General features: G+C 36.2%; 2 protein-coding genes across 4 annotated transcripts in view; one reads left to right on the forward strand and one right to left on the reverse strand.

Annotated features, from left to right (window-relative positions):
- The window catches only part of RNF2 (ring finger protein 2), a 47,098-nt gene extending 36,454 nt beyond the window's left edge, over positions 1–10,644 (forward strand). The window contains exons 3-7 of one of the 2 annotated variants that reach the window (XM_004688568.2): positions 1,285–1,445; positions 2,064–2,279; positions 6,624–6,896; positions 7,700–7,871; positions 8,218–9,046. In XM_004688568.2, the coding sequence (XP_004688625.1) occupies positions 1,285–1,445; positions 2,064–2,279; positions 6,624–6,896; positions 7,700–7,871; positions 8,218–8,319 (924 nt within the window). In that variant the 3' untranslated portion in view covers positions 8,320–9,046. Of the gene's footprint in view, positions 1–1,284; positions 1,446–2,063; positions 2,280–6,623; positions 6,897–7,699; positions 7,872–8,217 lie in introns of both variants that reach the window. The other variant, XM_012729321.1, reaches the window with a different exon arrangement.
- A 3,932-nt stretch (positions 10,645–14,576) lies between these two features.
- TRMT1L (tRNA methyltransferase 1 homolog (S. cerevisiae)-like) overlaps positions 14,577–23,389 on the reverse strand; it is a 42,172-nt gene continuing 33,359 nt past the window's right edge. The window contains exons 12-15 of one of the 2 annotated variants that reach the window (XM_012729267.1): positions 19,078–19,238; positions 18,398–18,457; positions 16,234–16,360; positions 14,577–16,137 (exon numbers count right to left, since the gene is read on the reverse strand). In XM_012729267.1, coding sequence (XP_012584721.1) covers positions 15,885–16,137; positions 16,234–16,360; positions 18,398–18,457; positions 19,078–19,238 — 601 coding nt within the window. In that variant the 3' untranslated portion in view covers positions 14,577–15,884. The remainder of the gene's footprint in view (positions 16,138–16,233; positions 16,361–18,397; positions 18,458–19,077; positions 19,239–23,389) is intronic. The other variant, XM_004688570.2, reaches the window with a different exon arrangement.

Consider the following 23,389-nt stretch of genomic DNA (forward strand, 5'->3'; position numbering starts at 1 on the left):
AGTACTAACACCTACACAGGTACAGGTATGGAGAACATGGACTACTGAGTTTATCCAGGGTTGGGGGTTTTGCTGGGCAAGTTCTGAACAGGAAAAGACAGACCTCATTACATAAATGAGTCATCATGGTATTCTTTGTAGTTTTATTTTTAGCTACAAAGTAGAGGTTATACTTCTGTATCAAAACTTTATGAATTTAACAAACAACATAGAATGTGCTTTTATAAAGAGAGGTTGAAACATAATAGATACTTCATAAATGTGATAATTATTGAAAATGTAATTGTTTTGAGTTCTTTTTGAACATTATTTTTAGTTTCTGTATCTGTCCTGTGGAGTCACATCTTAAGCCCCATGGAGAAAACACAAAATGCTGGAGAGCCAGTAGAAACAGGAAATGTCAGTAGCATATGGGAAGCCCTTATTTCTGTCTGCATCTTCCTTTTTCAGTGACCATTTTACTAGACCTTTTTTCTGATCCATAGGAAGCAGTATTGGTGGTTTTAGAGCCAGGTCATTTTTGTTCTTAGTGGTTCCTGTGGGAAGGGTGAGTGTTGATGGTGAAGAGAGATGTCACTGTAAGCGGGCTTGGGAGACTTGTCCTAGAGTTTTGTAGGGGAGCTCAAAATGTAGCATGGTATTTTATTTCCATGTGACCATCAGAAATGCTATGTGTTACATTTCAGATATGCTACAACTTACATTGGTTTGTAGGTTAGCCTGAGAACCTGACCGCTTTTATGAAACTGCTTCTGTGGACCAAGACTTTAAAGTTCAGGAAGTGATTTTAAAATGAAATTCTGTTAAATTGTATGTAAATTAGAGAATATTTATATTGGAATCTTAAAATCCATTAGTGTATGATATGAATTTATCAGAAGAATGTAATTTTTGAAGATGGAAGAATTCTTGGGATTTATTTATTCCTAACTTCATTTTGCAGATAAGGAAACCAATAATTCAACCACATAATTAGTTATTAAAGCAAGAACTAGAACCCCAAAGCATTTCATTCCAAACTTAATTCTTTTTAATTATACCAGACAGACTTACCATTAGTTATCTTTTATGTACATTAATTTTCTTTGGGCACTCAAATAATTTCTGAAATGCACTGGCGGTGAGACTGAGGGGAGTTAGGTGCGATATAATTAAACTAAGATTAGTTGTGAGTAGACAGTGGTGATCTTTGGGTTATAAGAACATAGACACACATTGTTAGCGTTTTCAGTACTTTTGTATGCTTGAACTTATTCATAATTAACTTTAAGGTGACTTTTACAGGAGGCAATAACTGATGGCTTGGAAATTGTGGTTTCACCTCGAAGTCTACACAGTGAGTTAATGTGCCCAATTTGTTTGGATATGTTGAAGAACACGATGACTACAAAGGAATGCTTGCATCGTTTTTGTGCAGACTGCATTATCACAGCCCTCAGAAGTGGGTATGTTGAAATGCGTTATAGTTTCTTAAAGTGTACCAGTAACGCTCTCTGGATTTTGATAAATATATACTGTATATGTTCTAATCTGGGAGCTGGAAATATTTCTAAAGTGCAGATTTTAGTTATTTGGGAATCTTTGTTTTGAGATAGTTGATTTCATATAATTTTAGAAGTGTTATAGGATGAGTATGTTGATGGTTACAGCATGAAATCATGGTTTTCCACTTATAGAAAGTATATTAAAAGTATCCTTTGAACACTGTTTTGATAAAAGAATTAATACTAATTAATACATATTTTATGGCATTGATATATAGGAGGAAAATTTATAATGGGGAAAGAATAGATTTTATTTCTAATGTGGTTATATGTAAATTGTCATTGGGAAGTAGTCTAATTTCTGTCTTTTGGCAGGTCGTTTATCTTGATTAAAATCTTGTTTCCAAAATCCTGACTCACAAGTCGGATTTTCAAGGACATCCAAGTTAATTAATTTAAGTTTCTGTAGCTTAGTAAAGTTATTTGAATAAAGAAGCTCAGTGTCAGAAATTGGATGTTTTTGTCTTTACCCCAAAGATACTGGCATTGTTTACATTCCCCCCCTCCTTTTGTATTTAGCAATAAAGAATGTCCTACATGTCGGAAAAAGCTAGTTTCCAAAAGATCACTAAGGCCAGACCCAAACTTTGATGCACTCATCAGCAAAATCTATCCAAGTCGTGATGAGTATGAAGCTCACCAAGAAAGAGTATTAGCCAGGATCAACAAGCACAACAATCAACAAGCACTCAGTCACAGCATTGAGGAGGGACTGAAGATACAGGCTATGAACAGGTATGTGCCCAGAGGAGGAGGCTATTTTTCTGAATACTTAAAGCTTTACTTAAGAGGTTCCATTTTGAAAAGCTTAAAATGTAAACAACAGATGTTAATTCTGCATTTGGTGTATGCCTCCAGGCCTAACAGAGAATGGCATTTAAAATGCTCCACTCTTGAATCCACTCTTCTTCCACTTACCATCCTGTTTTTCCTATCTTCTTTAGAGTAACGTTGTCAAGAGTTGTCTGTAGTCACTGTTTCCAGTTCCTTTTCCATGCCTTTTGAACCTGTTCAAGTCAGTTTTTATTCTCCCTTTTTACCTTCTGTACCATGTCATCCTTTTCAAGTCATAGATGGCTTCACATTATGAAATCTATTGCTGTTTCTTAGACCGCAGCTTACTTAGCCGCATTAATACAATTTATTTCTCTGAACTGTACCATGTCATCCTTTTCAAGTCATAGATGGCTTCACATTATGAAATCTATTGCTGTTTCTTAGACCGCAGCTTACTTAGCCGCATTAATACAATTTATTTCTCTGAAGTCTTCTTCACCTGGCTTCCAGGGGACTATATTCTTCTAGTTCCCTTTGTATATCTTTAACTGTTCTCTATCTCAAATTTAACATGTACAGTACTGAATTTTTTAATCTCCATATTCTTGATCATTTTAGTCAGTGGCAATTCCTTCCTATTTGGCTATGTCAGAAACTTTGGAGTTACTTTTTTTTTTTTTAATTTTAGTTTTTATTTTTTTAAAAGATTTATTTATTTGTGCATACAGAACTGGGGTACAGGCCAAAGGCTCAGGGGCGGTGAGAGGCTTCACCAGAGACAGAGTGGGGAACAGAACAGGCAGATGGACGAAGTACACTGCTGAGGGGAGCAGCGGGCGAGTCAGGAGAGGTCTGCCACGCCATGTGGTCACCTCTGGGGCAGGCGGGAATCAAACTCATGCGGAAGCGGCTTTAGATTCTCAGTGCAGTGCTTTAACCTGCTGCACCACCAGGGAGGGCCCTGGAGTTACCTTTAACATCTCTTTTTTTCTCCTCTGTATTTCAGTCTGTGAATAAAGAACTATTTCTAGCCTTTTCCATAATAGACTCATGTTGGTCTAGCTCCTCACCATCTTTTATTTGACAATATGGATAGGGCTTTCTGCTTGGTCTTATTATTTGTTTTTACCCCCCCATAGTCCATTCACACCGTAGCAACCAGAGTGATTCTATTAAACTGAAAGTCTGATTCTGTTAAATTGAAAGTCTCACTTGCTCTAAAACCTGTAGTAGCTTCTGTTCACATGTATGTTAGGAGACTTTAATGATTGTTTTCAAGAATTTGTATAAGTTGATCACTTTCCTCACCCTATTCTCCTTTCCTCTCTGACATCTCCTAGTATGTTCAAACCTTAGGGAGAGGTGTCACTTTACAAATTAGCGGATGGCAGTAAAGACCAGGTTAAAAGATATGCTCTCTCTAATTATTAAACTGTCCTTCACTTCCACTTTGCAAAGTAAAATGTTAAATGTTTTATGTATTCATTTTAAGAATTATATATTTCTAAGAGTTGGAAGGACCTTAATGGTATTTCAATTTTACTATTTTACAGGAGAAAGAATCCCCATTGCAAAATCAACTCCTTTGGGTTTTGCTTGAATACTTTTAGTGGTGGGCAATCCTTTCATTTGTTTGTAACATTGTAGCTTCCTACTACTATGCTTTGAACTCATCAAGATTGCTTCTGCTTCAGGGCCTTTTTGCTTACTGTTCTTTTAGGAGCTCTTTTCTCTCTTTTTTCTTAAGATTGAATTTTATTTATGCATGCAAGAACTGGGGTTCATACTAAGCCAGAAGTGTGGGGGTTGAGAGAATTCACCAGAGACAGAGTGGGGAGCAGAACAGGCAAGTTGAATGAAATCTGCTGAGGGTAGTAGCTGGCAAGACAGGAGAGTTCTGCTGCCAGGGATAGAACTTGTGCTGCAGTGGCTGGAGATAGCTTGACAGTGCTGATACTTTAATTCCTGTGCCACCAGAGAGGCCCGTAGGAACTTTTTGCAGATTATTGGGATGACATACATTCTCAGTTTTTCAGTTTTCTGCTAAGCTCCTGTCTTCTATCCCAAGACTTCACCTGTCTTACCCTCCATGCCTCATTTTCTTCATAGCAGTTACTGTTCTCTGATACTAGTTATCTGCTTTACTTGTATAATATACACCCTAAGAGGGCAAATACTGTGTCAGTATTTTAATATCAGTACATATAACCATGTTTGGCTTAAAGTAGCTGCTCAGTAAATATATTTTAATGCAGGAATTTAAAAAAAAATTCTTTAGTATTGACTTAAAATCAGATGTTCTGATAACATCTTGCTCTTTGTTGCAGTACTTTCAGCTGGATTTTATAATTATTCTGTATCTGTCTGTTCATTCAGATAATTTTATGTAGATATACATTCTCACATGCTCCTCTAAAGGGCTAGTCACTTCGTAATTCCTTTATTATTCCACAAGTTTGTTAATGTAATTATGAACAATATTAATGTTATATACCTGATTTTGTAATAGGTACAGGTTTCATGGATTCCGCAATTGTACCTGTTACAATTTTATAAATGCAGACTGTTAATGTCCATTATGAGAATGTACTATGAATGCTACTTGAATTAGACTAGCTTTGTCATTAACACATTTTAGTAACTGGGGGATAAAAATAAATACATTAAGACAAGCTAACCCTGTTATAGTACTTTATATTCATCTAAAACAGTATTTAGATAACAAATATTTAAATACAGTCCTTACATTTTTATTGTTGGTTGGATTATTTTTGTTTCATTACCATGGCCTATTCACATCTTTTTTTTGTTTGTGATAAAAAACACAGAATGTACAAATTACCATCTTAACTACTTTTAATCAGTTCAGTAGGTAATGTTCATATTGTTGTTTAATCAATTTCCAGAGCTCTTCATCTTATAAAACTGAAATTGTACACATTAGTAGTAATTTCCCTGTTTCTCTTTTCCCCTCAATTCGTGCTGACTACTTATCTATTTTAAAACCTTTTGTGTGATTTGACTATTACCTCATCTAAGTTTGATCAATACTGTATATGACTTTTCCCTGTGGCCTAATATAACGTGTAAGAGGAATTCCTTTTTTTTTTTTAAAGATTTATTTATTCATACAGAACTGGGGTACAGGCCAGAGATGCGGAGGGCTGGGAGGATTCACCAGGGACAGAGTGGGGAGCAGAACAGGCAGATCGACAAGTATACTGCTGAGGGGAGCAGCGGGTGGGTCAGGAGAGGTCTGCCGCGCCATGTGGGTCACCTCTGGGGCAGGTGGGATTGAACTCATGGGGAAGTGGCTTAAGCTTCTTAGTGCTGTGCTTTAACCCGCTGCGCCACCAGGGAGGGCCGAGGAGTTCCTTTTTAAGACTGTTGGGATAATAGTTCATGGTATGTGCTTGTGTTTTTTGAGTCATCATTTTGTTAACATACAGTAATTACCCCCTTTAATTTTGATGTGATCTATAAGCTTGGATGGAGGTGTGTGGCATATTTCCTAAGTAGCGGCTTGTTGTTTTCTTTTTCTGGTAATAAATATGTGATGATTGACATTTTGTAGAAAGTACATGTCAGTATTTTGTATTTCTTCTTAATATCTTTTTAACTTGCATTTACAAGTAGAAAGAGGTAGTACAATAAAGAGAATGTAGAAGGATTCATATACTAGCCCCACTTAGCTCTGGAACTTACTAGTTTATAATGAGTCTTGGGACTTGACCCACAGTTTCTTTGGTTTGCTTAACTAAAATGGTGACATTAACTGCCTTGACATTTGTTTTAGTAAGTAAATGAGATATATACATAAAGTACTTTCAGTTACTGGTTTTACTAGTGTTCAGGCTTGTTAGAGAGCTTCTGTATTCATTTAAATAACATCATCATTAAAATAATTTTGTGGTGTATTATCAGACTTTGCATGAGGTTTGTAGGGAAGGAGTGCTCACCATTCTTAAATTTAAGAATTGCTAATATGACACATACATTTCATCCCTTAGAACTTCTAAATTTTTATATATAGTTGTGCCTTCCTTTAGATTTAAAATCTCAATGGAAGTGTTTAATAAAGAAAATTACTAAGTGAATATAAATACTTGCTTAAATCATTCTTTTTGTGTGTGTGAATGAGATTCTTTAGACCTTTTAGAAGTCAATGATGTCATGCAACTTGGAGCAGATTCAGTTACTGAAAAACTTAGAATTCTAAAGATCAGTGAACTTTTGCATTGAAAAAGCCTAAATGTAAATTTTACTCAATACTTCTACTGCTGCTCCCCTCCTCCCAAATAGATTACAGCGTGGCAAGAAGCAACAGATTGAAAATGGTAGCGGGGCAGAAGACAACGGTGACAGTTCACACTGTAGTAATGCCTCCACACACAGCAATCAGGAAGCAGGACCTAGTAACAAACGGACCAAAACTTCTGATGATTCTGGGCTTGAGCTTGATAACAACAATGCAACAGTGGCAATTGATCCAGTGATGGATGGTGCTAGTGAAATTGAATTAGTATTCAGGCCTCATCCCACACTTATGGAAAAAGATGACAGTGCACAGACAAGGTAAGTGTATGTGGGTTAATTTCAGATGATCTGAATTCAGGTGTTTAATTTGAAGGTAAAAGTCAACTTTGCACAGGAAATAAAGACAATATTTGTCAGTCTGTTGATCATTAGACTTCATTTGGATATTCTGGCTGTCTGGGTTATTTTCTTCCTTTCTATTCATGGTCACATACCTGAAAGGAATGACTCTCCTAAGTAAAACAGGAAAATGATCACTTGTAAAGTGTTGTATCATAAACCAGTTTTAGTTACTCAATAAAAAAATAAGTTTCTTAACAGCAATATTAGGCTCCAAAATTCATGCTGGCAAGGATGACTGCTCTGCTCCACCCCAGCACACCACTTGCATGAGTACCCTTAAACACCGAATACTTACTAGGCAAGAGGTTGAATTATGGTGTGCCATATTTTCTGAGAAATTGCAAGATTGTACTTTTGTGCTGAGAAAACTTTTAGTAAGAAATTGTGCATATTTGTATTATTTTTGCTGCACTAGACAGCAGAACTGTTGACTTGACTTGAGGAGTATGTTCTTCCCCTCACGCCTCCCCACCATACTGTATATGTTTGTTTTTGTCATATTCACTCATTTTGAGTGATAGGGTGGATAGAGCTTTTGCGTCCTTGTATACCGTATGCTTTTTTCCTGTAGCATTTTGCAATACATTTTTAGGTAATTGAGTAAATTTTATTTCATCACTAATTGAGATTCACATTTTGTATAGCTTTTAAAATTGTGTTACATAATTTAAGTACAGTTTTTCATTAATTTAGAAATTAATGTTTTTATGGTTTTCCAGATACATAAAGACTTCAGGTAATGCCACTGTTGATCACTTATCCAAGTATCTGGCTGTGAGGTTAGCTTTAGAAGAACTTCGAAGCAAAGGAGAATCAAACCAGATGAACCTTGACACAGCCAGTGAGAAGCAGTATACCATTTACATTGCAACAGCCAGTGGCCAGTTTACCGTGAGTATTTAAAAAATAGACTGTTGGCAATGTGAAAGTACAGTGACCCTCTGAGAGTGGCATGTGAGGGTGGGGCCTAACAAAGTGGAACTGGATCCTGAAAAAAGTAATGGCCCTGCCAGTAACTTTTCCATCTGCTTTTTTCTTTTAAGAATAATATAAGTACATGGGGATTACAACTGAGATGGAAAAATGCACAAAGTGATGTAAATATAAATTATTATATTATTAAAAAAATAACACGTAGCTTGTTCTACATTTTTTCCTAAAAAGACAGATTTTTATGTTTGTTCCATCTCCCAATTGCTGTATTTTGATGTTTTTCATAATTCTCTTTTTATTTTAGGTATTAAATGGCTCTTTTTCTTTGGAATTGGTCAGTGAGAAATACTGGAAAGTGAACAAACCCATGGAACTTTATTATGCACCCACAAAGGAGCACAAATGAGCTTTTACTAAAACCGATTCTGAGAGTGAACTTTTTTATAGCCTATTTCTTTAATATTAAAGATGTATCGTCATTACTTTTATGGACAGAATCTTGGATATGTTCAGTTTTCTTTCTGAGCCAGACTTGTTTACACTATTAAAATCTTTTCCCCTTAACTTAAGATTTCCTTTTTGAAAGGGACTGCAGTTATTCAGTACTTTTTTTTTCCCTTTTAAAAATATATTAAGATTGTATGTTTTCACAAAGTATGGTTCCATTTGGAGCACCCTTTTTGACCCAGGAATTTTTCACGGTTCTGTATTCTTAAGAGTCAATTGGCCATCCTTTTCTCTCCCCTGAAAAGTTTTCTAGGCCTATAGAATGTTAAATAATATGTATTTTGACTTTTTTTCCTGGAGTCTTGTATATTTATAGTTTTCTATATAAGCTGTAGTATCTTCATGAAGACCAAGGCTCAAATTTACTGTGCTTAAAAAACAATTCTCATAGGATTATTATTTTCATGGTATTTTCTTCCATAATATCTCATTTTAAAGAAGTTCTTTATGAACTTAGAGTCCATTGTCATGCAATGTTATTTTTTCCATGTTTTTTCCCCTTTAATTTTGAATTGTCTGGTCTTGGGAAATAGAATCAAACAAAATCCCAAGTTCTGTGAGAACTTGGCTCATTGCAGATTTCACTGAAGAAAAAAAATTAAATTGGTCTTACATAGTCTTCAAGTGTGTATTTAAAGTAATTTTTTTTGGGGGGGTATTAGTTCTCCTGTCACTTCCGTTTCTTTTTTTATGTGTGTTTGATGTTATTTCCTGTTAAAATACCAGAAATACAGAGATATTTTGCACTTTAGCCTTGATGAAAAAAAGTACAAGATATGTTCAAAACTTCCCTGATTATTTTCTTATTGGTAGCCACTTAAGTTTCAAAAATAACATGGCACAAATTAGCAAAGGGGTAAGAACTTGCATCTGTTTGAAAAGTGTGTTTATTAGCAGGTTGGGTTGCCATATCATTATAAATTTGGTGCTCTGCTAACTACACTCTAGAGAGGCAAGTTAATGGAGTTTGAGCCCTGCCTTGAAATGTAGTAAAAGATAATTCTGTAGAAGAATGTCAGTCAGTAGGGTAAAGTCATTCTACCCTTCCTACTTAAATATTGAGGACAGTGTTTGGTGTTTGGATCCAGGATTCATGACAACAGGTCAGAAGTAAGATTGACTTGTGTTGTTTTTCCATCCCTCTCCTGATTCCAGGTATGTTTCTAAGTTTATATTATCACAGTATTTATAAAAACATGTTTGCATTGAGTAGTTAACCCAAAGGGTTTTTGCTGGGTGGAAGTGGTCCTCCAGTAATCAGAATTAAAGCCTCTACTCATCGTGAATATTAATCTGTCTTTTTTGACAGATTGGGGCCAGCTTGATGTTTCATATCTTCAACTCAGCGCAGTATAAAAACTTAAAGGATTATTAAATTTTTTACCATTTTACTGAAAATACTTAAAATCTGTTTTTATAATTTTTTTTCTTTTTTGGTAAACTGTGCCATGAAATTTGAAAACCTCCAAAAATCAAGGGAAATTTTGTATTCAATTCCTTTTCTGGTATAATGTTAAGTTGTATAGATTCTTAATGCATGTCCACTGAATATAATCCTGGTTTTGTGATATAACTGCTTAGATTTTATTGGTGACATTAGATTAGTATTTGCATTAAATAACTAAATTCTCATTGTGACTATTAATTGAAATTTTGTCTTTAAGCAAAAAGTTATTTGTGAATATAAGCTTTGTGCTTAGAGAACATTGTGTTTTTATCTGTCAGTATGAGAGGATGTAAATGCTTTGCATCATCACTGAATTCATTGGCTGTGTAACTTTGCAAAATATAATTATAGGTGTTTGATAGAGCATTGAGTATGGTGTTGTGTGTGTTTTTATGTATTTTGGAGGCAGAAGGTGGGTACTCTACCATCACAACAAACCAAGGTTTCATAAAGTATTTAAGTAACTTCTGTAACCATCTCAACTAAATTACAAAAGGCTTGCCAGATGTGAACACACATAACCAAATTTATCACTTCAGCTATTTTTAAGTGTGCAATTCTGTGGCGTTAAGTACATTCACAGTACTTTTGTAACTCAGCATTGTTTCCTGGATTTTTTCATGATGCCAAATTCTACACTCCTTAGATAGCTACTCCAAAGTCTTTATCCCCTCCACCTTTATCTTACTTACACTTTATGTAAGTGGAATCACATTTGCCTTTTGTGTTTTCTTCACATAGCATAATGTTTTTGAGGTTCATATATATTGTAACATATATCAGAATTCCATTCTTTTTTACTTGCTGGAATAATATTCCATTATATGTATATGACTTTTGTTTTCCCTCTCATCTGTTGATGGCCACTTTTTACTATGTGAATAATGTTGCTATGTATATAATATGAGTCCCTGCTTTAAATATATCCTAGGAGAGAATCTTATGGTAATTCTGTATTTGTTTGAGGAACACCAAGCTGTTTTTCACATTTTACATTCCCACCAGCAATATATATGAGAGCTTCATTTTTTCCATGTCCTGTCCAAACTTTTTTTTTTAAATGATTATTTATACATATAAGAACTGGGGTGCAGGCCAAGAGTGGGGGAGGTGGGAGGATTCACCAGAGACAGAGTGGGAAGCAGAATCATCAGATCTAATGAAATACAATATTGAGGGGAACAGTGGGTTAGGCAGGAGAGGCCTGCTGCACCTTGTAGCTTAACTCTGGGCAGGAATAAACCCTGGCTACTGTGGTAGTGGATAGCTTCATAGTGCTGAGACTTAACCCCTTGTGCCATCAGGGAGTTCCTACCCCCAAGCTTGTTATTTTTAGTAGCTACCCTAGTTGGAGTAAAGTCTTAATTAATTGTTCCCATTTTCATTTCTCCAATGGTTTGAAAGGCTGTGTGCCTTTTCATGTGTTTATTGGCTATTTGTAGTTCTTCTCTGGAGAAATGTCTATTCGACTCCTTTCCCCATCTTTAATTGGATGTTTTTTGTTGAGTTGTAGTTCATTATATATTAATGGGTATTAATCTGTTATCACATTTGCAAGGTTTGCAAGTATTTTGTCCCATTCTGTAAGAGTTGCTTTTTTGTTCTCTCAGTAGTCACCTTTCATGTACACAAGTTTTTAAGCTTTGGAGAAGTCCAGTTGGTAAACTTTTTCCTTTGAGGTCTATTTTTGGTGTTCCATACAAGAAGTCTTTGCCAGATGTATTGTCATGAAAGTTTCCTATTCTTAAGAGTTAGTTTTAGCTCTTAAATTTAGGTATTTAATCTCGTGAAAGGGAGGGACTCTTGTTCATTTGCATTTGGATAGCAAGTTCTATCATTGCCATTTATTTTAAAGTCTGCACTTTCTTGAATTGTCTTGGCGGCCTTATTCAAAAATTGACTGTATGTGAGGGTTTATTTCTGGTCTATGTATTCCATTAGACTGTCACTTTTATTTTGCTATTACCACACAATTTTGATTACTGTAGGTCTGTAATAAGTTTTACACTACCATTTTAAATTTCCAAACCCTTTGAGGAAGACAGTATTTCTTTTCTACGTTTGAGAAAATTGAGGTTCATAATATTATATTGGATAAAATGGGGGAGTTGAAATGCCAAATGAGAAAAGGCATCTCTTTCAAATTTCCATCATATATCTACTTAGAAAATAGCTGCTTTTCAAAATCTTAGAAACAAGTTAATTAATGTTGAGTAGTTGTAATTATAAAAACTATTTCTTTGATAACTCTGGATTTATGGAATAAGAACCTTTGAAAATCTTCTCTCCACAAAAGGAGATGGTGAATGAACACTGTCAAAATCGACTCCTTCATAACTCTTAGTAAATTAAGCCAAGGCTTCCAAAAAACCTGAAAAGCAGTTTTCAATAAAAACTGTAACAGTGTCCTGTTAAATTTCCTATACCCCCTTCCCCCAGTTCCAAGATATCCTGGAAAAATAAATTCTTTTAAAACTATGGTCGCTGTGAAAATCAGCAAGCAGCCTAAAAGCCATTGACAGGGGCTGGGAGCTCTCAAAAAGCTCACCCCAGAGAACTGCCACTATTTGACTTATTTGGCACTGAAAAGCTATGATAAGATTTTGTTTTATTTGACCTAATTCCCTTTGCTCTGTGCACACAATTCTAAATTATTCCTGTTTGTCAAGGAGATCTGTAATTGTTTTACAGGGCAACTTCCTAAAGCAGTGATACTACTGGGGCTAACAAGCTGACCAAATAACAAAAGGAGTAGTTGAGGAAGGACTAATCTGTGTTGATAAGTTCCAGCATACTCTTGGGAATCTAAAAGGTCAAGTAGATGTGCTAAGGCTGTATGTCTGCCCAAGAAAAAATGAAGATGACAGTCTTAACCTTGGAGGGAAGGAATGGCAGTGGGAGATGCTTCAGATGAAATGGGCACTTTGAAAGCACAGGGATTTTCCCAGATCTGACTTAATACACATACGAGGAGCCCTATGAGAAAGGACACTGCCAAAACATCCCAATTGCTTGTCTAAGAGATGTTCCTAGACCAACTGGGATTACTCACTGGCTTGAGATCTAATTTCTGGGAATCAGAATAAAATGCATTTATTCAAAGTGAATGCTTATGGAAGCAGGTGATAGTTACAATACAAATCCATTGTAATAGCTCTGAACCGAAACTCTTGTGTACAGCATTTTCCGTATAGGGTTAGATTATTAATATAAGCAGCTATCAGTGACAACACATTAGTTTCCTGACTAGTAAAGTAAGAATTTATTTGCCAATTTTTAGTGGAGGGATAAGTGATGTTGTTACAATGTGGTCAACATTTGCAGTGTCCCAAGTTACTGTTAATTGTGGAAGCAAGGTGCTAAGTTTGAACTAGATGAAGTTCTGAAAATATTTCCACTTTGGGTTGATAAAATACCTTACCAGAGTTTCAAACTACCAAACTTTCTTCAGATAATATGCCCATAGGTAAAACTAATCACATATACAACACACACTAAGTAATAGTTGATGGAGGGAAATAGAAAACCTGAAGGAGACATCACAAGGTTAAAACCTGACTCATGCAAAGAGGTGGGGGGCAGAAAGTACTAACATGACCATTAACTCAGTCATACAAATCAAGACCCTTAGTCCCTTATCACAAGGCATAAGGCCCAAAAAGGTATCAGATTCCTGTATCAGACTGCTGTGGGGAATGTCAGAAGCACAGACCTGAGAGTAAAGATACAGAGATGGGGCCCTTTGTGAGATTCCACGGTTATCCAAAATCAGCAGCAAACAGGCCACCTCCCCCCCCCCCCAAAGAAACAAGCCCCTCCCCAAGAGAAAAGGGCTACATTAGGCAGTCTGCACTGGCTGCGGGTAGCTGTCATCTGCCCACCTGTGACTAGGCAGGTGTCCTGCTCTCCCGCTGCAGGGCAGCAGCTTCCTGCCTGTCCATGACCTGTACCATGCCTGGGCTTCTCTGCACTGACCTCCCTCAATGGAGGCCTCTGTCCTAATGCCACCTGCCTGCAACCACGCAGGCCTCTCTCAGCACACCTGTCCCTTTGGGGCAGCTCTGCCTGCCCACTTGTGCCTATGCAAGTGTCCTTTACTCCTCTGTCCTTTTCTCTAATAAACCTTTTTAAATATAACTGACTCTGTCTCATGGAGAAACTGAGTTACCTGGGAATTCGCTGTATGCCTCTAAAGGGGAGCTCTAGTGAAATCTTTTCCAGGGTGAACCCAAGGACCCTGTACAAAAATTAATAGTTAAATGACAAATTTCTATACTAAATTAGGGTGCAGGCATAAAATCTCATCACTGATCGATCAAAATAAGTCAAATTGAAAGTTACTCAACATTTGAGACATACTCAACAAAATGTATTAGGATTGTCCAAGTGCTTCTTTGCCTTCTGGATTTACAGAAAATTTGTTATTCATAAAGAACAAAAGATCCTTTGATGCTTATTGGTGAGCTACAATTTAGCTGGCAAGAATTTTTTTTTTTTAAGATTTACTTATACTTACAGAACTGGGGTACAGGCCAGAGGTGTGGGGGGTGAGAAGCTTCACCAGAGACAGAGTGGGGAGCAGGACAGGCAGATCTACTGAAATACACTGCTGTGGGGAGCAGCAGGCAGGTCAGAAGAGGCCTGCTGCGCCATGTGGGTCAGCGGGTCAGCTCCCTGGTTGGGGATTGAACTCATGCTGCCCGTGGCTTCAGAGAGCTTCATAATGTGGTGCTTTAACCCCTTGTGCCACCAGGGAGAGCCCCAAGAATTGGTATTTTTAATGGTCATAGAAACCAACTTAAGCGCCTTGATTTAAATGTATGATTCTGTTAACTGGAGAAAACAAAAATATCCTCAGTAATGTGCTACCACATTTTCTTTGGTTTCTACTAATTCAGTACTCTTTTTTAACCTAAATCGCACTCCCTGGTATTTTGTATGTTATGGGGTGCTTTTTTTAATGTTGTACACTTAAGCCTTTCAGTTATAACCCCCTCTACATCCCCAACCCCCTAACTTAAAGGCTTGTAAAAAGTTATTTCCTTTGAGGAACACTTCAAAGTAAATTTGGATTAAATCCTAGAAACAAAAATCTAAGCTTTATAACAAGTCCTTTCATTATATTCAAATGAGGCAAAAGCAATATTTATTAATGGGAACAGACTTTTTCCAACTCAACTTTCATAGGTTAGCCTAAAATTAGCTCGCATCCCCCCTCCAACTACACAAGCCCCCAAGAATCTTCACTTCATAAATTAATAAGTTTTATACTTCTGAGAGGTAGCATAACCAAGCAAATGAATATTGTTCGTGCATTAAATGAGGCACTTGAGACCACCCAATTTGCTAAACAAAATCTTTTCAGAACTTCAGTGCTTGTGAACAATTTTTATAAAGAACAGTGGTCTCAATTTACATTGACAAAACCTTACTCTGAAGTTTAGTCATCTAAAGCTTACACTTAAAATGTATTTCTATCCCAGACAAATAATTCTCAAAAGCTAGTAATAAATTAAAAACGTCAATTTATGGGGAGGTGTAGTTTTCTTAAAACAATTATTTTAGCTATGCAATTGCAAAATATATGAGTGGCCTGGAAGGAACTGTTGTTCTATTCAGGGTCATTTTAACATGTACAGGATAATAGTTTCATTTCGTATGCTACAAACAAGAAAACATGAATCAGTTTAAGGAGAGATGTAATTAGGAATAGTAAAGGATGGCTTCCATACCATATAAAACTGCAAACACTTTGTGAAAATTTTCTGAATTATTAAACAGGGTGATCTCAATCATTAATTTGACATCCTAGGAAATGTTTTCATTAAAGTTTTGTTTTCTTTAAAATAAAAACTTGGAAAGCATAGCTCCCAAACCAAGTTAGAAACTGCTAATTTTCTGAGTGAAAACAGCACTTACTGTAATTTATTTTAACATCACTGACTTGAAAGAATAGAAAACAAACCACAGTTGCTAGAGAGAACTGTCAGGTCACCTATACACATACGCATTCCTGTTTACCATCTCGTGCAGCTGCTCGCTTCTGCTTTGTCATTCACTGACACTTCAACCCTGTCAGCTACTGTATCTTCAGATGCTGACTGGACGTGGCCCTCAGGCTGTCCTCCAGTGTAGGTGGGCGTGCTATACTTTAAAAGAATAGATTTAAACTGCATCAGAGGTGCATCTGTACGAACACCCATTGGGTCAAAATGCGTTCGGCTTACTCGAAAGCCTGCTTGGGAAAGATAGCACAAAAACTTTTTTAACCTGTAACAAAGAAAAGAAGAAAAAAGTGAGGTGCTATGTTTATATGTATATTGTCTCATCAGAATATAAAATACTGCCGTTCACTGGCTGTCTTACTTTGGCATATTCATTCCTTTAATGCTGTGTCTGTGAATGTTGTAGTAAAAGGGAGGGTGTTCAGTACTGCTGTCGCTCTTCTGCCTCTTTGTTAAGTGTGTGATTGTTTCATTACTTTTTCTCTTTCCTGAAACATACATATACACATACAATTAGTGTTCTAAAGTATAAATTAAGTTCATGATTGCTACTTACAAAGTCTGAATCTTAGGATACACACCTAATATTAATTCTTACAGTTCTTATTGTAAGACTTTATTCTTGTATTTATACTATTCTTTTACCCATTTAATTTTAACTTTACTGAACCACAACTTCTTTTCTACCTTCTTGAATTTCAAGTTTCGACTATTTTCATATCCTGTAAAAAGACATGAATTTTGCGCCAGTTCTGAAATTTTATTGCTGTCAATACTATAAATTTGATTGTGCCCTCACAATTGACATTTTTTTTCTCTTTCAAGCATATAGGCCTTTTTATGTTTCCTTTTTTTGCAAATCATATTCTTAACACAAATCACAGCCTGAGTTCCTGGGGATAATGTTCTTAATTTAGACTTGAACTCTTCTCTCCAGAATACCAACATTTGATACATAGTAAATCTTCGTTAAGTAAAAAACAAAAACCAGACAAAAGGGCTGAAGGGCTAGGATACAGAAATTTACAAAGGTATACTATATAATGTCACTGTCTACTTTTTCTTTTTTTTAAAGATTGTTTATGCATATGGAACGGGGGTGCAGGCCAGAGGTGCAGGGGCAGTGAGAGGATTCACCAGAGCAGAGTGGGGAGCAGAACAGGCCGATTGACAAAGTACAGTGCTAACAGGAACAGCAGGCAGGTCAGGAGAGGGCTGCCACGCCGTGTGCATCACCTTCCTGGCTGGGGATCGAACTCACACTGAAGTGGCTGCCGCCAACTTGCAGTGCTGCATCCTAACCCATTTGGCCACCAGGGAGGGCCCACCACTGCCTACTTTTTTAAAGTACTCACTCTCCCCATTTTAAGTGAAAGGAAGCTAGCATCCTTTGATGCATGAAAACAATAAACTGCATTCACAAGTAATTATAAATTATTGTTGCTGAACTACTGCCTTTTTACATAAAACAAAAAACAACTCAAGACTCCTATTTTACCCTAACATGTATTCTAAGAAAGCATAAATACCTAAGATTTTGTATATAAGTTCCAGGAAACTTTGAGTCTAAAAATCCAATACAATATCTTAATAATGACTATCATCAGCAGTAATCATGATTTGCTTAACTGACAGGGACACAATTGAAAAATGTCTTGTTAGGCAATTCAGTCCTTGTGTGAGTGTCACAGAGTATTACTACACAAACTGAGACAGTGCAGCCTACTACACTATACAGCCTGTTGGGACTGCTGATGTGTGCAATCCATTGTTGACTGTATGTGACTTACCATTATAGTCAACAATGGATTGCATATATGCTACATATGTGCTGCATGAATTTTTTTTGGCCAGTCAAAATAGTCTTACATAAAACCCCAGAGATTAGTTTACTTCCCTTAACATATATGAGAAGAAAGAGATGCTTGCATAGATCCCCAAAGGCAGAGAGCTGCATTTGAAAGCAGAGAAGAGACAGACACCTGCATAGATATGAACAGGCCTTCTTAGAGGCTAAGAGCTATCTAAAGTTGGCTTTGGAAAAGCAAACAAAACCTTATACATTACAGCACTGATGTTTTAAATCAATACATTTTGACAAGAATTTGGAAATGCCTCATCTATATTTTAAAGTATATGCACATCTACAGATATAAGAGGCAGATAATAAATTCTTACGGCTACGGAATAGTCTTTTGGCTAATCAGTGGAATTTCTATAAGTCATACTGATGAGAAATTTTAAAAGAATAAGAATAAAACTTAATTTGATAAAATATCATTTGATCATGCTGGTTCACATGGTTCTTCAAAATCTTATCTTTCCACAGAATCACCATATATTAGAAATGTGAACATGTAAAAATTTTTGATAAGTTTTATATTTTTCTCAGTAAAATGTGATGGAAATGCATTTTGATGTAAGATTCCAAAGCAAGCCCTTTTCTTATCCTGTTACCTGCCTGTTCAACCTGACACATATGTAAGTAAATACTTATACACACACACACAAACACACACATATACCTTGTGCAATGTAATCTGTTGTGGTATCATCTGTAGTTTTAATAAATACACCGTATTCTTCTAAAATTAAAACAAATGGGAATATCAAAATATTTTAGAAAATACTAGGCAACAATTCAGTTTAAATCAAAGTTTGCTAAATTCTATGGAGACTTTCTGTTTTTATAAAGACAGGAAGTTATACAGTCAAAAATGTTGTAAGAATTGAGTTTTTTAACCCTCTACCTTTTTTTAAAAATTATGTATGCGAATGCTAGGGATCCATATATCAATAGTCAGCTAAAATCTTTATACAACAGAGAAAGGTAAAAAATGGAGTTTTACTGAGTGACAAATATAAATCTAACTTCTCTTTCCTATGGTTATTACAAGAATTTTGGGCCACACTACTCTTAGAATCACCTAAGGTTTCTTTTTATAGCAAATTTAGGGTAATCATAACAGGCTTTTAGTTTAATTTTTAATCTACTAAAAAGTATATATATATAAAATGTCTATAACTATTTCAGGTCCTAAATACAAACTTACTCATTTTTTTAAAAAAAGTTAACAGGATTATAATTATACTCATTAGAAATTTACTTAATATTCTGCATTATATTGCTTCTGATTATATACCAAATAAATAGTATTTTGATAATCAATTTATGATTAAGTCAGTAAAACAGTGTTCAAGTCACCTTGCTTGTTGAGATTGGAAGGTATGTGAACTGAAGATTGTGGACTACACTCTGATTCAAAGATTAATGTCTTTATTAGGGCCTGAATGTCATCTAAACCATGATGGAGAGATTCAAATAACATTCTCTTGAGGAATCCAGTATTGAAAAGGGAACTTGACCTAAAAAAAAAGAAAGTATAGAGAATTGGGTTTAGGAAATACATTGTTAAGTTTTGTTAAAGTCTCCATAATTTTACCTATAAGTAAACAGGATTATTTATTGGATATAGTAAATACTGAAGCTAAAATTAGGTGATTTCAGTTAAAATGGCTTGTTATTACTTACCACCTATACTTACTCAGTTATGAGCTGGTAGGGTTAGTTGAAGAAATTTCATTCCCAGCAAATTAATTAACTGAGCCCTCACTAAGGAGTACAGTGCTGTTATACAGGTGTGGAAGGTATATCAAAATATGAAATACAGTGTTTACTTACTAATCTAAACAATTTTGACAGGGACATAGTGTAATGCAGAGGTTTTCACAATGTACATTCCAGTCAGTTACAGTGAATTTCAATGCCAGTGTGTAGATAGTAAGGTTTTGCAGAGGGAGGCACATGAACTGTGGTGGAGATATCAGTGACAAAAGGGCACTGGGATGAGTGCCCTTAAGAATCATAGCTATAGTGAACAGAATATGAAATTCTTAGATAGGCCTGGGTCCCATCATGATGACCCCTGATTGTCAGCAATGTAATTTTCAGTAATTACTGCAGTTAGTCTCATTTTCTTCCTTATCAAATGAAAAATAAAAACTTTCATACTGTCAAGAAATTAAATGAGATAGCAAACATATGTTTGAGGATATTAAGTATATCCTCAGTGAGTGGCAGCTATTACTAGGGTCAGCAAGTATATATGGAAGGTACAGTACTCTGAAGCACTCAATGAGGAATCTGGCAACATGGTGGCAGCATCAAGGATGCTCATATACTCAACTAGACTGCAGTGGAACAAAGCCAAAAAAACCTTGGAGGGGAAAACTGACAACCACAGCACACAGTAGGAGCAAGTCCAGTTTAAAGAGGTAGGAAAAACTTTTAAATCAAGTGCGTTCACTGTGATCTGGAAGAACACAACCCATAAGATTGGAGGAGTAACTACTATGTAGAGCCCCCTACAGTTACTAACTCAAGCACCCACCAAATTGGAGACTTCCAATATTGCACTGGGTAAAGGGGAATGCCCAAGAGTCGACACTGGACAGAGGATGAACTGCAGAGGTTGGGGTGCTGAGCAAGGATTACTGGCTTGAGCCTGAGGTTCTTAATAGAGAAGCTTCCCTCCTAAATTGGGAGGGAGAAACCAATTGGATGACCTATGTTACTCCCAGAGAGGCTAATACTTGAAGACAAGAAAACACACTCTCCACCCCAGAGCTAAATAACAAAGGAACACTTGAGTAAATGAGCAAGTACCTGTTAGTAACAGGGGTACATACTCCAGGATAAGATTTTGTGTTGGAAAAGAAAAATGAACTTCCAAATACATGGTAATCTTGTTTATCAAATTATTGACTATGATGCAGCCACAATCTATGCCAAGTGCTACATCTAGTGTTCAAAAATAACCTAGAGTGGAAGTGGTCACAGACTAAAAGACACTAAGATCAAGAAATTGATAGTTCAGTGTGGATGCCTGCCACATAACTCTGGTATCTGCACCATAGTAGGAAGCTTGAATTTCTGATATTTACTGTAAGTGAGCCTTTGGTACTCTACTGCTCCAGTCTTTTACAGCTACTATCCCTCACTGGCACCAGTTCTCTGACTACTAGAACAGGTGTAAAGTCAGTAGTCTGAATATCCCTATCACAATCCATAAAAGTGAAAAATGCTGAACAAACCACAAAACCTGAAAAAAAAAAACAACACAGAACTCTCAATACAGTGGAACTGTAGAACATGCTTGATGAGTACAAGGTTAACAGCTCTAACAAGGCTTATTGAACTTATTAACAAAATGATGTAACAGTAACAGTGGAGATATTGTTGCAGTATCTACAATATAAGGATAAGGCAGTTGGCCCTCCCTGGTGGCACACTGGTTAGGAATGCAGCACTGCAAACTAGCTGCAGTCACTCAGTGTGACTTTGATCTCTGCCCCAGAAGGTGATCCACATGGCACAGCAGGCCTCTCCTGTCTTGCTGGCTGTTTCCCTCAGCAATGTACTTTTGTCAATCTGCCTGTTCTGCTCCCTACTCTGTCTCTGGTGAATTCTCTCACCACTCCTGCACCTCTGGCCTATACCCAGTTCTGTAGGCATAAATAAATAAATCTTTAAAAATAAAGAAAGCAGCCCTAAATAAAAAAAAAAAAGATAAGAGTTACCGTGATAACTAATAGCAGTAAGATATTCTACAACTGAATTAAAATATTGGTGTCATCAGCAAACAGAAAAATAGAATTATGATCCCAAAGATACAATGTCAGAGAAGACAAACAGAATAATGTAGAGAAAAAACTGAAAATAGTGAACATCTATATCATAGGAGTCCCAAAAGAAGAAAAAAAGACATAGAAAATTTATTTTTAAGAAATAATTGCTGAAAATTTATCTTCATTTGGAAAGCCAGATGTGATCCAAGAGGCCCAAAGAGTTCCAAACAAAATACCACACACACAGAGCAAGAAATAGTAGAATTAATCTGCTGAAAGCCAGTGACTAAAATATGAAAAACATCTAGAAAAAAAGAGTAACCTAGAAGGGAACACCAATTAGACTGTTAGTGAACTTTCTGTAGAAACATTACAAGCATGAAGGGACTGGAAGAAATTTAAAACTACTTAAGAGAAAAAAATTCCAGCAAAATCAATTAAGCATTTAGTGAACCCCATCCATTGAGAAAGCAAAATCTAAACGAATTTATCAACACCAAATCACACATGAAAGGAATCTTAAAAGGGGTTATTATATAAAGCCACAGAACAACGAATATAGAGGTGACACCTAAATCACATGTGAAGAAGGAGGGTAACAAAGTGGTCATAAGAATGAGACAGACTAGGCCAGCCAAGAGGTCACACACAATAGCCTATACGCCATCATATCCCAACCTAAGTAAAAAACAGATGTAATGCATATGATAATGAACACTTATGCCTCAATAATCACCTTAAGAGTAAACAGTCTGGGCCCTCCCTGGTGGTGCAGTGGGTTAAAGCGCAGCACTGAGAAACTAAAGCCACTTCCGCATGAGTTCAATTCCCGCCTGCCCCGGAGGTGACCACATGGCGTGGCAGACCTCTCTCCTGACCCGCCTGCTGCTCCCCTCAGCAGTGTACTTCCTCAATCTGCCTGTTCTGCTCCCCACTCTGTCTCTGGTGAACCCTCTCACCACCTCTGAGCCTCTGGCCTGTACTTCAGTTCTGTATACACAAGATAAATAAATCTCTAAAAAAAAAAAAAAGAGTAAACTGTCTGAATTTACCAATCTAAAGATGTAGAGGCTGAATGTTTATAAGAAACCCACCTGACAAAGATAAGGCTAGAAGACAGTTATACAAGGGGCAATGCAAGCAAAATCAGGAACAGCTATATTTGTATCTGATAAAACAAACTTCCAATTATGAATGTTACTAAGAGACTAGAGGTGGACACTATATTACAATTAAGGATCTAATACAAAAGAAGTAACACTCATAAATATATGGTATCCAATGATGGGGCACTGAGATATATAGGACAATAAACAACTAAAGAGATATTGACAACAACACAGTAATTCTAGGGGCTTCTAATACCTGATTTACAACAATGAAATCATTAAGGAAGCAACAGTTTTAATGAGACATTATATCAAATAGGTCTAACAGACATCTATAGAACTTACCCACTTTTCAAGTGAACATGGAACATTTTACTAGATCATATTTTGGGGCACAAGTCAGTTGTCAATAAAAGTACAAAGACTGAAATTATATCTCACACAACACATTCTCTCACTGATGCTATAAAGTGAAAAATCAACAATTAAGAAAAAAACTGGAAAAACTCTGAATACAGGTAGAGGAAACCACATGTTGCTTAAAAGCAATAAAAGCAAAAATGAAAATACCTTGAAACAAATGAAAATGTTGACACAAGCTGTGAGAATCTAGGAGATACAGGAGAAAGGGGAAGATAATTGTAGTAACTGAGCTACAGTAAGAAAAATCCCAAATAAACAATCTAATACTATACCTAAAGCAAAATGGTAGAAGAAAGAACTAATAAAAATAAGAGTGGCAACAATGAAAGATTAAAAAAAGATCAATGATGATAAAAA

This window comes from Condylura cristata, unplaced genomic scaffold (genome assembly GCF_000260355.1).
Source record: "Condylura cristata isolate star-nosed mole 26May11 unplaced genomic scaffold, ConCri1.0 scaffold00024, whole genome shotgun sequence".
NCBI classification, from domain to species: Eukaryota; Metazoa; Chordata; class Mammalia; order Eulipotyphla; family Talpidae; genus Condylura; species Condylura cristata.